Source organism: Natator depressus, chromosome 10, assembly GCF_965152275.1.
Source record: "Natator depressus isolate rNatDep1 chromosome 10, rNatDep2.hap1, whole genome shotgun sequence".
NCBI lineage: Eukaryota > Metazoa > Chordata > Testudines > Cheloniidae > Natator > Natator depressus.
The window spans coordinates 4,990,221-5,005,086 of record NC_134243.1 but is presented as its reverse complement, the minus strand read 5'-3'; the positions used below and the strand labels follow the sequence as shown (position 1 = coordinate 5,005,086).

Genomic DNA, 14,866 nt, shown 5'->3' with positions numbered 1-14,866 from the left:
CATCTTGCATAACTTTGCAAAGCTCTGGTCCACATTTCAAAATTAGATCAATCTGGCTACGTCACTCAGGGGTGTGAAAAATGTCCCGTCCTGACCACAACAGTTCGGTCGACCTAACCGCTGGCACAGATGCAGCTAGGTGAACGGAAGAACTGTTCCGTCAACGAAGCTCCGGTCTCTCAGAGATGGATGAACTGCAGGGAAATTCCCTCTGCCAGTGGAGGAAGTGTCTACGCTACAACACAGCTATAGCATAGACATGCCCTAAGTAAAATTACTGATTAAAACATTTGAAGGAGCAGAACCGCAGCCATATTTATCACTCATTAACTGGGCCTTTGGGTACTTCCATAACGAAATATCCTACCATAGCTGCTCCATGTAGGGGACTGGACTGGTTTCATGGCCCAAATTTCTTTCGAATCCTCCCCTATACGTAAATGTTGTCAGACAGTTGCAAAACACACCATGGAAATTGCTCCCCAGCTCCATCCACCCTTTTGAGGAACCACAGTCCGTTTTATTTCAGCATTATGGAACCACAGAAGATATTACAAAGCTTTCTACTACAGCACATGTTCCCAGTTTCCTTCCATCTCTCCTGACTAATATCATGCCTTTTCTACACATACCTGCTGATGGAGACACCTGCTTCTTAACAAGCTGGCGCCCAAAGAAGTCAGTTTCTGGCTGTGAAAAGAAATTAAAATGGTTTTAGTATACTTCTCCTCAGAAGATCTCTGGGTACACGTTGGTTATAAAGAGAATAGTGCCAGCCCAGCACAGTTCAACATCAGATGGGATTTTTATCTAGTTACAAACCCAAAATGTGACTTCGTTAAGAAAGAAAAAAGTTTACACAATTTATCAGTACAAATGTTTCCTTTCGTTATAGAAGCACAGAAATGTAGGGCTGGAAGGGACCTGGAGAGGTCATCTAGACCATTTCCTCGAACTGAGGTAGGATTAAGTATACCTAGATCACTCTATATTTCAGGCCCTTTCTTTATTCATTCAAATAGCCTGCACAGATCCGGAAACCCAAGCAAGAAACGTTAGCATACATGGGAACTAGAATGCAAATGATTAGAAACAAAACGTGAAAGTGACTGGTCTGATTTCACTGAGAAATGCAGACACTGGAGGGAAAAAAAAAAAGCAGAAATGGTGACAAATTAAAGTTGTCTTTTTTAAAGAATTGCAGTTTTAATTGGTGCAAGTAACAGGGGGAAAAAAGGAGGGTTTTTGTTGTTGAAAATGGAAGCCATAAACACCATCCCTGTAAGAAAAAAAGAAACAGTTTACAAGGTCTCTGTATAATAAGATGGGATAAAACACCCAGATATAATCAGGTGAAATCCTGGCTCCATTGAACTCAATGGGAATTTTGCTATTGAGTTCAATGGAGCTCGGATAGCACCAGTCAAGTTCGTTTGCCTGAAAAGCCTTACATGGACCACACTAGAGTATGTGCAGCTGGGGAGCACGGGTAGGATATTTTATGCATGCTGCACCGCCAATGCCAGTTAACACAGGCACGTTTGTATAAAAACAGCAATTCAAGAGCCCGCCCCTTATTTGCAGATGAAAAGTTCAGCACAATAAAGAACAGCTCCAGGATCCAGCGGGAAACACATTCTGTGTTTTATTGTTCTTGCTTCTTCACAGTCATGGGGGGGGGGAGGGGGGGGGGAGGTGTCATTCCAGTCCAGGTACGTGAATCCACGACTGGTTTTGTTACAAGCAGTAGCAGTGGAAAGCGAGGGGAAGACCCTGTGGTGTGTTAGTGAGTCACACACAGCTCGGGCCTTCCCACCTCTTTCACGGTCACTGCCCCAGGAGGGGTGAAGGAATTTCTTTGGCTTCACTGGCTCAAGGCAGCCACTGCATTATTTACAGCTGCATCAATCTGCCATAAGGGACAGAAAGGCAGAGCGGGTCTCCAGTCCATGGCAAGGTGCTGAGGTGCCTTCAACATCCACTCAACAGCTGGAGGAGCTGAACACCTTGGGACTGGACCCAAAAGGTTCACGGTGCAGCCATGTTGCAGGACAGAGGCCAGCTTTCAGAAGAGCACTCACTTGGTCCCGGCAGGGATTCGATGAGTTAGCCAGGTTGAGCAGAAGATGAAGGGAAAGGGGATGTTCCGAAATGGAAACTCAGTTTTATCACGGATGGTAGTGACTTGCTGGATTGGACTGATCACATTTAGGCCAGCCTTCAAATTGGTGGCTTGCTGTTTCTAGCTAGATCCAGTTTCCGCAAACCTGGACAGACTGGCAATTGCTTCCCTTTCCTGTCTCCCTCTAGGCTCTATGCATGTTAATGCTGCTGAAGGAGAGAAAACATTAAAAGCAGAGAAACACCTTGTACTAAACTTCCCCGGGGCACAGAGAACAGCCTCGGACAACCCTTTCCTCACTCCAAATGGACGAGCTTTGGAAGCAGCTGGCTTTCAGGTCCAAAGGGCCATTTCCTGGTGCCATTGTTCCCTTGAGCACAGAGATGCTGCACTGGGTGAATGGTACCCGTCATCACGATTGGCCAGCATTCACCCCACTAGCACTGCACAATGAGGGAGAAAGCCAGGAAACAGTCCAAGTGCCATTGCACAGACTGAGCTCTCTGCTTCGGACAACATTTCTGAATTGTGGATGGTTTCCCAATGGCCAAAAGTCTTTCATCTAGAAAAATATTTAGACCTCATTGTATTATTGGGGACCCAGGCTCGTGCATTTGGGCATGCATTGCCAACAGCATGCAAGAAACGTTAATGTGGCTGTCCGCAAGGCCCTTTACTATTGCTACTGCTTTTACATGAAGGTGCTCAGATACTACGGTGATGGACAGCAGGAGAAAACCTTAAGACAGATAGTTTGACATTTACCATTGTAGGCAGAATGACAGTATCTTGATGCATCTTCTGATTCCTAGGGAGAGCACAAGAGCACAACTTCGGGCAGTTTCACGTTCTAAGGACTCGTCTACACGGGAACAGCCACAAAAATTAATCTGAACTAACTAAACGTGTGAATTTGAAGTGGACTAGTTAAACTGCATTACAGCCCTGTGTGGACACCGTAATTCAGAATTAAAGTGGCCTTCATTCAGTTTATCAATCTACTTCCAAAGTGAATTAAACTAAACTGAACGAAGGCCACTTTAATTCTGAACTAAAAAGAGTCCACACAGGGATTTAATATGGTTTAACTAATCCACTTCATATTTACATTTTACTTAATTCAGATTAATTTTTCTGGATGCCTCCATGTAGACAAGCCCTCAGTCTGACCTGATCATTGCTATTTCTCTCATCAGCAACACTTACTGAGTAAAGAATGCTCCATGAAAAGTTATTAGCTCAGGCCATTGGATGCTTTCTCCATAAAAGCAAGTTCAGCAACAGAAATCTGAACTCAGATCTCCCTCTTGTCCCACCCCAAACACCCACACGGACAGAGATGTTTCTACAAGCTTAGATGCCAAGCTAAAATAAAATAAAAAGAAAAAAGAAAAGGAGTACTTGTGGCACCTTAGAGACTAACCAGTTTATTTGAGCATGAGCTTTCGTGAGCTACAGCTCACTTCATCGGATGCATAGCATATCGTGGAAACTGCAGAAGACATTATATACACACAGAGACCATGAAACAAAACTTCCTCCCACCCCACTCTCCTGCTGGTAACAGCTTATCTAAAGTGATCATCAAGTAGGGCCATTTCCAGCACAAATCCAGGTTTTCTCACCCTTCCCCCCCCCCCCACACAAACTCACTCTCCTGCTGGTAATAGCCCATCCCTCTTTGAAACCTCTCTTTATAATGCGCATGATAATCAAGGTGGGTCATTTCCAGCACTAATCCAGGTTTTCTCACCCCCCCCCCCCACACACACACCCCCCTCCAAAAACCACACACACAAACTCACTCTCCTGCTGGCAATAGCTCATCTTACAATGTGCACAGCACTCTCCTGCTGGCAATAGCTCATCTTAAGCATTGTAAGATGAGCTATTGCCAGCAGGAGAGTGAGTTTGTGTGTGTGGTTTTTGGAGGGGGGTGTGTGTTTGGGGGGGGGGTGAGAAAACCTGGATTAGTGCTGGAAATGACCCACCTTGATTATCATGCGCATTATAAAGAGAGGTTTCAAAGAGGGATGGGCTATTACCAGCAGGAGAGTGAGTTTGTGTGTGTGTGGGGGGGGGGGGGGGGAAGGGTGAGAAAACCTGGATTTGTGCTGGAAATGGCCCTACTTGATGATCACTTTAGATAAGCTGTTACCAGCAGGAGAGTGGGGTGGGAGGAAGTTTTGTTTCATGGTCTCTGTGTGTATATAATGTCTTCTGCAGTTTCCACGATATGCTATGCATCCGATGAAGTGAGCTGTAGCTCACGAAAGCTCATGCTCAAATAAACTGGTTAGTCTCTAAGGTGCCACAAGTACTCCTTTTCTTTTTTCTTTTTACGAATACAGACTAACACGGCTGTTACTCTGAAACCTAAAATAAAATAGGTTTCATTATTAAACTGCTACACAGGTCTGAGGCCCTAAGGCTCCAGACTTGCGGAAAAGAAAGAAACATTCAGAGCACAGAGAGAGGGGTGCCAGGGTGTGGAGTTTGAGGCAACCTCTGCTGTAGAAGAGTTTCTGCACTTTATCTTGGTTGCTGCTCTTACAGGGCCTGGGGCTGCATCCCTAGATATAATGAGTTGCAACAAACGGAGCCTGGAGGCCACAAATACATGGGTCTCTGTGGCCAGCTCTGTGACTGGGAGGCTGGGGTGCAAACTTCTAGCTGGAGGGATGAGTGCGATATTTGCTGCCTGGTGATTCAGGTGCTAAGGAGCAGCAAGCAGTTCACATGGACCCCAAGGCTGCAAACACCACCACATTCTGAGGGCAGGTGCCCTTGACAGGTCTAACAAGAAGCAAAGTCTATTCTGATGCATTCGATTTTCTTTTTCCTACTGCGGTTATTCACTTACTCCCTAGTTCCTAGAATCTAGTAGATGACGACGGGTCTCCCTGTGCCTAGTGTGAATTAGCCAGGTCCTCCCGTAAGAGCCTGCAAGGTCAGAAGAATAAAAAGGAAAATGATTCCACAAACCACGACGATTCTGAACATATTTATGTGTTATTTTTAAAATGTGGTCTTTGGTTCTTGGTTTTATTTCACATCCTCAAAGCCAGAGAGCTTATCTTTCCTATGGCTTATACTCTCTATCTGCCATTAACTTGATTTCCCTCTGGATGAGATTACTGGCGTATAATGATCTACTGGATTAGAAATAACTCCAAGCATTTCTCCGGTTGGTAACAGCCACACATTCTAGGCATTGCTCCTGCATTGGAAGCTTTGCATTCCCTGTTAATTATGCAGTGGCACTGCAGGAGGGGAACTGGATGGCTCAGGAGACTGGCAGATGGATATAGAGCCTTGTCGATTCAAACCCAACCTGGCTCAAGACAACCTGGTGGGAGCCCCAGTGGCTGCTTGATGGCTTGGGTGAAATGAGACGGGGCGGAGGTCACAGCTCAGTGCCCAGCAGAGAGAAGTTCACATTACGTTGACTGACGTTAACTGGGTGTCTTACTGGAAGCCTCAGAAGCACAGTGTCCACACCCCCAGACACCCCAATGGAAGAACCGGGGAGCTGAACCCCAAAGAATAAGCAAGTGAATCAACTGGTTGTATACAAGGTTATGGTGTATAAATATATGTCAGGCAACGTCTTTTATGGAAGCTTGCAATGTTCTGAACTTGGTGGTGATTAGGCGATCTGTATCCAGGTGAGAGTCCTGAACGTACGCGAGTACCTTTGTGTAGAAAGTTGTACTTGTGGCATCGCCTCACAACAGGGAGTGAAGCCAACAGGCGAGGAGGGACGCCTCCCAGACTAGCTGTTTACACGAAACTAACTCCAGGCACCGAGCATCCTACAGCCCAGGGAAAGACAAGGGTGGATCATGAAAGTTAATGGAAAGACATTAAAACTCCAAGAAAACCAAAGAAAGGGGAGTTCCCCCCCCACTGGGTAATCAGGAATTACCACAATGTGAGACAGAGAAAGAAAAGAAAGAAAACAGCAACTTCTGTTAAAAGGGAAGAGGGGCTAAAGTGAAGGGGAGCCAGAAACAGAGGGCCAGCACTGAAGTAGGGTACTGCCTGTGAAATACTGGATCCCCGCTAGGCCAAGGGCACGCTGGGAAGCCGTCCAGCAGCAGTAGGTAACTTGTATGAGAAAAGGGAGTTCAGCAGACGCAGGAGTGTAAAGCCTGAGGTTGCGTCTTTATGCTGATTTTCTGTGTAACCTGCGTGTGTTGCTTTTCCTCACTAGTTCATCTCTGAACCTACGATTTTCCTGTCAAATAAATCTGCTGTTTATTTTTATCCCAAGCAGGTCTCTGGTGTGCAAACTGTGTGGTCTATGTCCCAGTGCTGCTAATTCATATGATTTTGTCATGAGTCTCATGATTATTGGTTTCCTTAAAGCCCCAGCTCCTGGAGTCAGGTGGAGATGTGATGATTTAAGCCTTCGTTCTTAAAGAAAAAGTAAGTTTCTAGCCCTTGTGGTGGTGGAGAAAGCTTCAAAATGTGACCCCAGTGCACCCTCAAGGCTCAAAGCAGAAGGCAAATAAAAAGATCATCAAATCTATTATTTTTACATAATCTCATGATTTAAAGCTAATCTTGTGATTTTTGGTGAGCCTGACTCATGGGTTTTGAGCATTTGGGGTTGGCAATACGGGTGCTCCAAAGTGAATTAACTGGTGGCAGGTTTCACACCTCCAGGGGGTGATGGCCCAGAGGGGAGAAGTCCAAGTGTCTGGGGGTTCAGAACTTGGGGAGACAGATCTGGGGTGACTCGGGACTGGAATCGGCTGTTGAGTCATGTTGCAAGAGGTCACTAGGCTGGTGGAAGGCAGGGTGAAACCTTGAGCCTGTCAGCTGGTGCCAGAGCCCTGAGCCTCGCAGCACAGCACCTGAAACAGGCAGGCAGAGAGAACCCCTGATGGCTCTGGGTGAGCCCCACCATGTCACACGGGGTTCACGCTACCATGACGGACGCAGCTGGTGCCCCCTGCTTGGGAGCCTCGGCACCAGATACTGCGCTGATCTGAGCAGGGAGGCCGAGCTACTCTGCGCTTCAGGGGAAGCTTTCCAAGGTCACCCACCCGGCCTCCCAAAGCCTCCAACTATCTGTTTCGTAAGTCTCACACCCCTCAAACCAGTGGCAGGGTTTCCCATGTTTAGCCTTGCCCTGAAAGATTAAGGCCCAAATCGGCAGAACTCCCTAGCATTCAATGGAGCCTCAGTGATTTACACCAGATGAGGATCTGGCCCGGAGGACTTTGACGCAGGCTCATAAACATTGCTAATGTTGCAGCTGCTGCTTTGCTTGTGCCTGGCATGTAGGTAATTCTGCCATCAATATTTAATTATACTGCTCTATGCACTATAAAAATCACTGATGCATTTAAGGGAAGCATGGTATTGAATTCCTTTGTTTTTGCAGAGAGGAAGAGAGGTTTATAAATATCCCCTGTCGACCTCCCCCTCTCCCTCAATGCCTTTGTGAACAGTCTATTCACTACGCACAGGCGGTTGACTCCCTCTCTCCTCCCCAATACCAGCAGCATTAGGATATGAAGCCACACGCCCCCCCTTGCTGCTGAAGCCTGAGCGTAGTGGAGGAGAAAGCAGTCTGAAGTGTGGATCAGTGTGTGCTGATGTTTAATACATGGCTATGCAATCTGCATCAGAGGCACTCGCACTCCAGCAACGCGGCCTGCCCTCTCAGGACGTGGGGCTTTAGTTGGGTCACAGCAGTAGCAACAGCCTCCCGGAAGATCGCTTTTTTCCTGGCTCCCAGGACGTTAAAATCCCAAAGCATATTTGGCCGGGGCAACGGACGCTAGGTTACTTAGCTACACCTCCTCTGAAACCCGACTCCTTGAGATAAACCCTCCAGTGCTCTGACCGCAGAGACGGGTCATCCATGCGGCACAAGCAGACCCAACCGCCGTGTTCGTTCCACCAAAAACATTGATACGCCTTATAAATACAGGGGCCGGATCCCCAGCTAGTGTAAATCGGCATAGCTCCAATAAAGCCAACTGAGCAAGGCCGATTTACACCAGCTAAAAATCTCACCGATCAGTGCTGAAAAGCAAACCAGAATTTGAATCAAATTAAGCGTGATCCAGTAGGCTTCTCTAAGGCCCCCATCCTCATGGTATCTTACCTTCCTAAAGCTCAGTGCAAAGTGACCATCAGCTAGGAAGAAGCTGCAGGAGCCATTCCAAGCTCCATAATAGCTTGCGCACATATCGTGGGAGGGTTATTCCCCGCTCATGGAGGAGAATTTGGTTTAGTGTTTCCTCTAAAAGAGGATATGTCTAGCTATGTTACAGAGCCCGTGCCAAAGTCCTACCAAGGGGAGAGGAGCATGTTACCAGGTGGGCAACAGCGGGGAAAGTGGTTGCCTTGATATCAAAGAACATGCCATGACCAATAGTTTTACAAATAAGAGGCAAATACAGTCACTTAAATGCCATGAAAAACTGCAGTCCAGTTAGGGTATGCCTACACTTATGCTGCTATGGCACAGACACTTACTATAGCCATGGAAGGAGTTTTTCTGCCGCTGTACTTAATCCAACCCTGTGGGAGGCAGTAGTTAGGTCAGAGGCAAAGTTCTTCTGTCAGACCAGCTGCATCTACACTGGGGGTTAGGTTAATCGACCTACATCTCACAGGGCATGAAATTTTTCACAGCCCTGGGTGACGTAGCTTGGTTGACATAAGTTTTAGGTGTAGACCAGGCCTTCAAAAGCTATTGTAAGCGCCTCTTCAGAGTCTGTCAGCACAAGTACCCACCTGTGCGGACTCCAACCCGACGACTCATTTCATCATGGCGAACAAGCAGCTGCCAGATAAGAACAACTTTACCTGGGCCGGATTTGAACCACTGACCTCAGCGTGGGAACAGCCCCACGTGCCATTGCCTCAGGCCCTGGGCCAGGCAGCCAACCCCCTTTAATCTCCTCTGTGAAAGGGCTTCCATCTCACCTTTTCATCAAAAACGGCTTTCTTCATGATGTGCTCCAGACGCTGCTCATGGTTGCGGATGTTGGACTTGGGCATCCCTGGCTTTGCACTTGGCTTATCTTCTGTTTCACCGAGGCTTTCTTCAGAGACCTGCAAAGATGGAGGTTTACTTGGACAAGCCACACTGTATTTACAGTTCCTCCTTCTCATTTGTTCTCTTGGAGACAAACCATTGATCCTGTGAAGGTAAAAGTTGCTCTCCATGAGCAACCTTTTCCTTCTTCATTCATAAAATTCAGTATGACACGACCAGGACACTCTTTTGGAAGTGCAACAGCAGGTTAAGGAACATCCTCTGTTACAAATCTAGTTATTTCAAGGTTATAACTCAGCAATAAACGTCACCGTTCACATGGGGCTTGCTATGGGAAGCCTCCGCATGGGAACATTGAAGTGCTAATTTCTTGGGCAGTATCACCCTTTCAAAGGCCCCAAGTCAGCCAACCAGCTGTGCTGGACATAGCTCTTGGGTGGGCTGCAGGTGCAACGACAATGAGAAGACAGTGCAGTCTAGTGGCTGGGGCATTGAACCAGCTGTCAAGAGACCCTAGTTCTAGTCCCAGCTCTGGCATTGCTCTGCATTGACCTGAGGCCGGTTACTTCATCTTTTGTGCCCGTCTTCTCTCTCCTACCCTTTGCCTGTTTTGTCTATTTAGATTGTGAGTTCTTTGGGGTCTAGACTGTCTCTCACTATGTGTATGTGCAGCACCTAGCACAATGAGACCCAGAGCTGAGTTGGGAATTTTAGGTGCTTTTGCAATACATTGGGAGGTTATAACAAGCTTCTACCAGCCTGGGAAAAAAATAATCTAATATTAGTTTATTTTATTCCTGCCTGGCTGTTGAGCTAACACACATGCTCAGGGACCTAAGAAAGGTCACAGACTGAAGATGACAAACCAGCACGGAGAGAGGATTTCAATGGGTTTATCCTTCCTTAAGAAGTGAGATAAGGGAAGTTACCAAGCAGTTTTCACATGAAACAGGACTCACTTAGGTCAGTTTTGTTTAGTGCGGACTATTGTCAGCACAATACAAGGCTCTACGGTGGAGGAAGAGCGCACTGCCCCAGAGGATAAGCCTCCAATTACCTTTTGGTCCCATCAGATCTACAAGGCACACTGGTGTTTTTCCTTAAACGTCTCTCTCTCTTTTCTCCTGGCTGGAGGACGGAATTAGAATGAGAGGGGACCTTTCAAAGGTGTGGGGGCACCTGGAACTCTCCCCAAGACTCCGTGCCTATTACCATGGTGTCTGAGCACGTAACAGCTATATCCCTCCTTAAGAGTGGTCTAGCCAGGAGACCTGAGTCCCGTCCCCCCCGACTTCCAATAGCTCTTTGCCATCCAGTCCAGCCTTATGAAGGCAGCAGGCAAGGCTCTGGCCACACCTGCCCTTGCCCACCTATGTTACAACACGAGACATCTCAAGGCTCCAGTTCTCCTCCTGCTAAGCATGCCAGACAAAACAGGCATTCCAGCTCCTCACCACGACGTCTGCGTCAGTACCGGTCTAAAACACAGGCTCGCTAACAGTTTTAGGGCCCAGTGGAGTCTGGATCATGCCCTTATTGGCCATTTCCTATTGCCGACTCCTTCCTATTTGTTCCTGGGGATCTTTCAAAAGCAGAAAGGGCAGGTAGGTGCCCATTTCCACTGAAAGTGAGTGGATGTCTAACAGCTCCTTGTGCCTTTGGAAGTCTCCTTTTAAGGGCACATCTACACACTGCACTGTCTGCGGGACACGGGCTTGTGGACTCCGTGTTTTCAAGCCCCTGCTTGAGCACTGCTTACAATTGCTGGACCTCAGTCTCACAGCCGTGCTAACGCATCCAGACTGCACTAAGCAGACCTTCTGACTCGGGTCTGTGGCTTGAGCTACGTCCACAGTGCAAAACGACAGGGCCTGGACCCAGGCTCTGACCCACCCCCCTAGCACGGTCGTTGGGCCTGGGTCTTGAGTGCTTGATGACCCCAGTCAGACGGATGTGTGTGTGGAAAAAAGGGGGGTGGAGCTGAAACCAGAGTCACAGCCCAGGTTTAGTGTGCAGTGTAGACATACCCTAAAGTTCTGCTTAGAGCTCAGTCCTGCCCCGCTCATACAAGTGGCATTTTCCCTGCTGGTTGTCAGACTTTTTTCACTCCACTCCCTGGGAATCAAAGTTCAGGAGAGCTAGGCTGAGACCCACTGCCTTCCTCTAAAAAAGCCTGACTGGAGATCTCAGAACACAGTTTCTGGTTTGTCTGTTTAGGTTCTTTGAAGCTGTGTGTCTGTACAGCGCCTAGCACGGTGCAGCCCTGTGATGGCTAGCCCTTAGGCACCACTGTAATAAACATGACTAATAACAAAAATGACAATTTTTTTAAAACACAAAATCCTAATACCATGGCAATTATTTGCCATCATTTTAAGAACTCTGAACGTTTCAAGCCCAGCTTGGCCTCTTGATCACTGGCGTGTGCATTTCCCCGATGGCATCTTGTAAACAAGAATCCTCCAGAGATTTTTACACCATCGCTTTTCCCCAATTGCATTCCCCGAAAAACACCCTCTGCTGCGAGTCACCGGCTCGTAAGGATTAATTATCTTGCCGAGCTGCACCAGGGGAGGCCTCTGTTGAAAGTGATTGGACTCACATGAGCCCCAATGACGCCGTTTCCGAGCCTCCCCCTCTCCCCACCCCTCCCTCCCTCGTCGCTCCATGCACACGACCCATGGCTCTCGCGATGGGGGCGACTCCCTGTCGGAATTCTGCCGCGGCGCGAATGGCCCCCGAATGCACCAAGAGCAGAAATTGACAGGCGGGGCCGTCGCTCGTAGGCAGGAGAGCACAGCACCCGTGGCCTCAGCCGGAGCGTTCGTGCCCCTAGCCAGGCAGGGAAAACCAGCACGCAGTGCAGAACTCTAGCATTACAGAGGGAAACAGCCGTCAGCACAGGAAACCAATTCCTGGGGCCGACAGCTATTGAGGCTGTAAGCATCTCGGGGCAAAGACCACGCCTTGCTCTGTGTTCTCTGCAGTGCTAGAAGCACTGTTGGTACTTAATATCCACCCCAGCTGTGCCTCACTTCACCTCCCTCCCTCCCCTCCACATCAATGCAACCCTTTGCTAAAGACACATTAGCAATACCCTACAGCCGCAGCGACAATTTCTCTCGGGGGGGTGTGTGTGTGTGTGTGTGTGTGTGTGCGCGCTCTACTGCGTGGAACGTGTCAGGCCCAACTGTGGATTTACCAGGTCCCTCTCCTGGCTGAGGTTGGGAGCTGCTCTTGGTTTCAGAGGGGAAGGTGGAGAGGACCACCCAGGATGCGGCAGGCACCCGAGCAGACATGCGTGGCCAGGGGATCATCTCTAGCTACAGAGGCAGCTGTTTCAGTGAGGGATGAAATGACCTCATGTTCCTGGCGTGCTTTGGGAGAAAGGTGAAACAGAAGGGTCCAATAATAAATAAATAACGTCATTGACTATCTACCAGCAAGCGGATGCTAGAGCATCTCTCTATACGGACAGCTGCTTCACCGAAGCATGCAAAAGGCAAGGAGATGGGATACATTCGGACTGACCTCAGCCATTGTTGCAGAATCACTTTTCAGCACTTTACAGTTCAGTGAGTATTGATTACTGGGGTCCCGGCAGAAAGACAAGCTGTTTGGCTCGGTCAGACACAATGCTAATGTCACACGTTTCACGTGGTGCAAGCCATGGACAGCCTTAAAGCTGCTGGGGCACAACATACAGATCGTTGCTGGTGGAGGGAGGTTTTAATCTAGGATTTTCACTTGCAAAAGGAAAGCTTTCGCACTGCACTTGGCTTCAGAGGAAAGTTGCCAGGCAAAGCTTCCCCCCTGCTCGCTGCCATCACGGAGCAGAGACGGCTAATCCCACTGAGAGGCCAGAGCTGAGGATCTGGGCAGCGGCAGCTGGAGTTTTACAACACAAGAGAGAAGCAACTTGACCTAAGACTTTCCAAGTGGAGACACTATGCAGGGGGCCGGTTTCCAGTCATTGCTGAGCACCCTCCCTCCGAGTCTCTCCCTCCGTTAGGGCTTGCACACCCACATAACGAGCCATCCAGAATCATTAGTCTTGGCCTCTGTGCCTAGGACAGACAGTACACTGCTCCCGCTCACACGGCCCCTATAATTTGTGCAACCGACCCCCACTCAACACGGTGCTCGGTCCCTCTTTAGCTATGCCTGGGCCACACAGAGAGCTTGATGAATCTGCCATGTTTGCTCCCCTCAAGCTTCGGGCCGTCTCCCGTCACCAGTGTCCCACTCCCACCTGGCTGGCGTTCCATGCTTGTAGCACAGCTTCCGTCCTCCTCATCTTCTCGAGCTCGATTTCTCTTGCAATCAGCTGCTTGGCCTGGTACGTCAATGGTTTCCGAGCCGGTAGGTCCGGGAATCTACAGATGTCTTCCACGTTTCTAGGGGGAACAGATTTGGGGGAATAAATGAAACGGAGCCAGTTAATATTGGCTGGTCCTGTGACAGCCTTTGGCTGCTGTTAAGAGGGAGATTTTTAGAAAGGTACAGAGTGCAGCTGGATAGTCAGCTCCCATTTAAGCCTTTGAAAAATCTTACCCTCAAAATCTAGGGTCAAAGGTTCATTTACACTGATCTGCAGACTTGTGGAACTCGGCTTTGTTTCATCCTAGTCTCATTCAAAATTTAGTACTTGCTTTTCTATTATCCTTCCTTTCAGAAGAAAGCTCTATTTATTGGAAGGAAGCGTTGCCTCTTGGTCATAGGGTAGGGGGCCGGGAGACCTGGGTTCTAGCCCCAACATTGTAACTTCCTGGGTGTGAGACTTTGGGTAAGTAACTAACTGTCTCCTTTTACCTCGGTTTCCCCATCTTTAAATCCTTACCAGCCTCCCAGGGTCGTGCTGAGGTTTAGAAGTCTGAGAAGCACTTTGAAATCACTTGGTGAAACGTGCCAGGAGTGCAGAGCAGGGTCGTTTCAATGGATTCCAAAGCAGGGAGAAGTTCATACAGGTCACATACTTCTTATCGTTTGTTTTAATGTGAACGCGGCGAATGTAATGCTTGCGTGAGAAGCCACGTTGGCAGCCCTGCCCTATCCGAGCTTTGTCTAGCCACCGCACGAGCGGCAGCAGTGAAAGGACCCTTTGCCCATTGCTCTGTCGACACACTTCCACAACAGCCCAGAAAGAGCCACCTCTACTAGCCAGGGTAGCAGTTGCCATGGTCAATCCAGTCCTCGGCCTGTTTGACACCAGTGCCAACAGGGAGGCCAGTTAGTATTAACTGTATGGGCGAGTAGGGACTGGTCCAAGAGGCTGAGCCATAGAGACCATTGACCCTGGGCAGCATTCAGCCCAGTGACCTGGACAGTCAAAGCACTGCACTCCTAACCCACCAAATCTCCACTGGACAGGTCTATCTTCAAACAGACACCTAGCTATGCATGGATTGATTTTAAGGTCAGCAGGGGCCATTACGCTCTTCTGGTCTGGCCTGGCCTGGACGTTACATAGCAACCCAGTAATGCCTGTACTGAGCACGATAAATTGGGGTTGATCTACCACATATCTTTTCCAAAGTCAGCTAATTCTGATTCAAAGACGTCAAATGATGGAGAATCCACCACATCCCATGGTGGCCTGATCCAATGCTTAACCACCTCTCTGTTATTTCTAGTCTGAATTTGTTTAGCTTCAACTTCCAGCCATCAGCTCTTTGTCTGTCTAATTATAGAGCCCTTTAGTAACTGATAAGTGCCTGCAT

At 48.4% G+C, this 14,866-nt stretch overlaps 1 protein-coding gene across 2 annotated transcripts in view; it reads right to left on the bottom strand.

The window, feature by feature from the left end:
- CHTF18 (chromosome transmission fidelity factor 18) overlaps positions 1-14,866 on the bottom strand; it is a 46,234-nt gene that overhangs the window by 445 nt on the left and 30,923 nt on the right. For both annotated transcript variants that reach the window (XM_074965042.1, XM_074965043.1), the window contains 3 exons: positions 13,399-13,543; positions 9,074-9,202; positions 633-690 (listed from right to left, as the gene is read on the bottom strand). In XM_074965042.1, the coding sequence (XP_074821143.1) occupies positions 633-690; positions 9,074-9,202; positions 13,399-13,543 (332 nt within the window). The remainder of the gene's footprint in view (positions 1-632; positions 691-9,073; positions 9,203-13,398; positions 13,544-14,866) is intronic.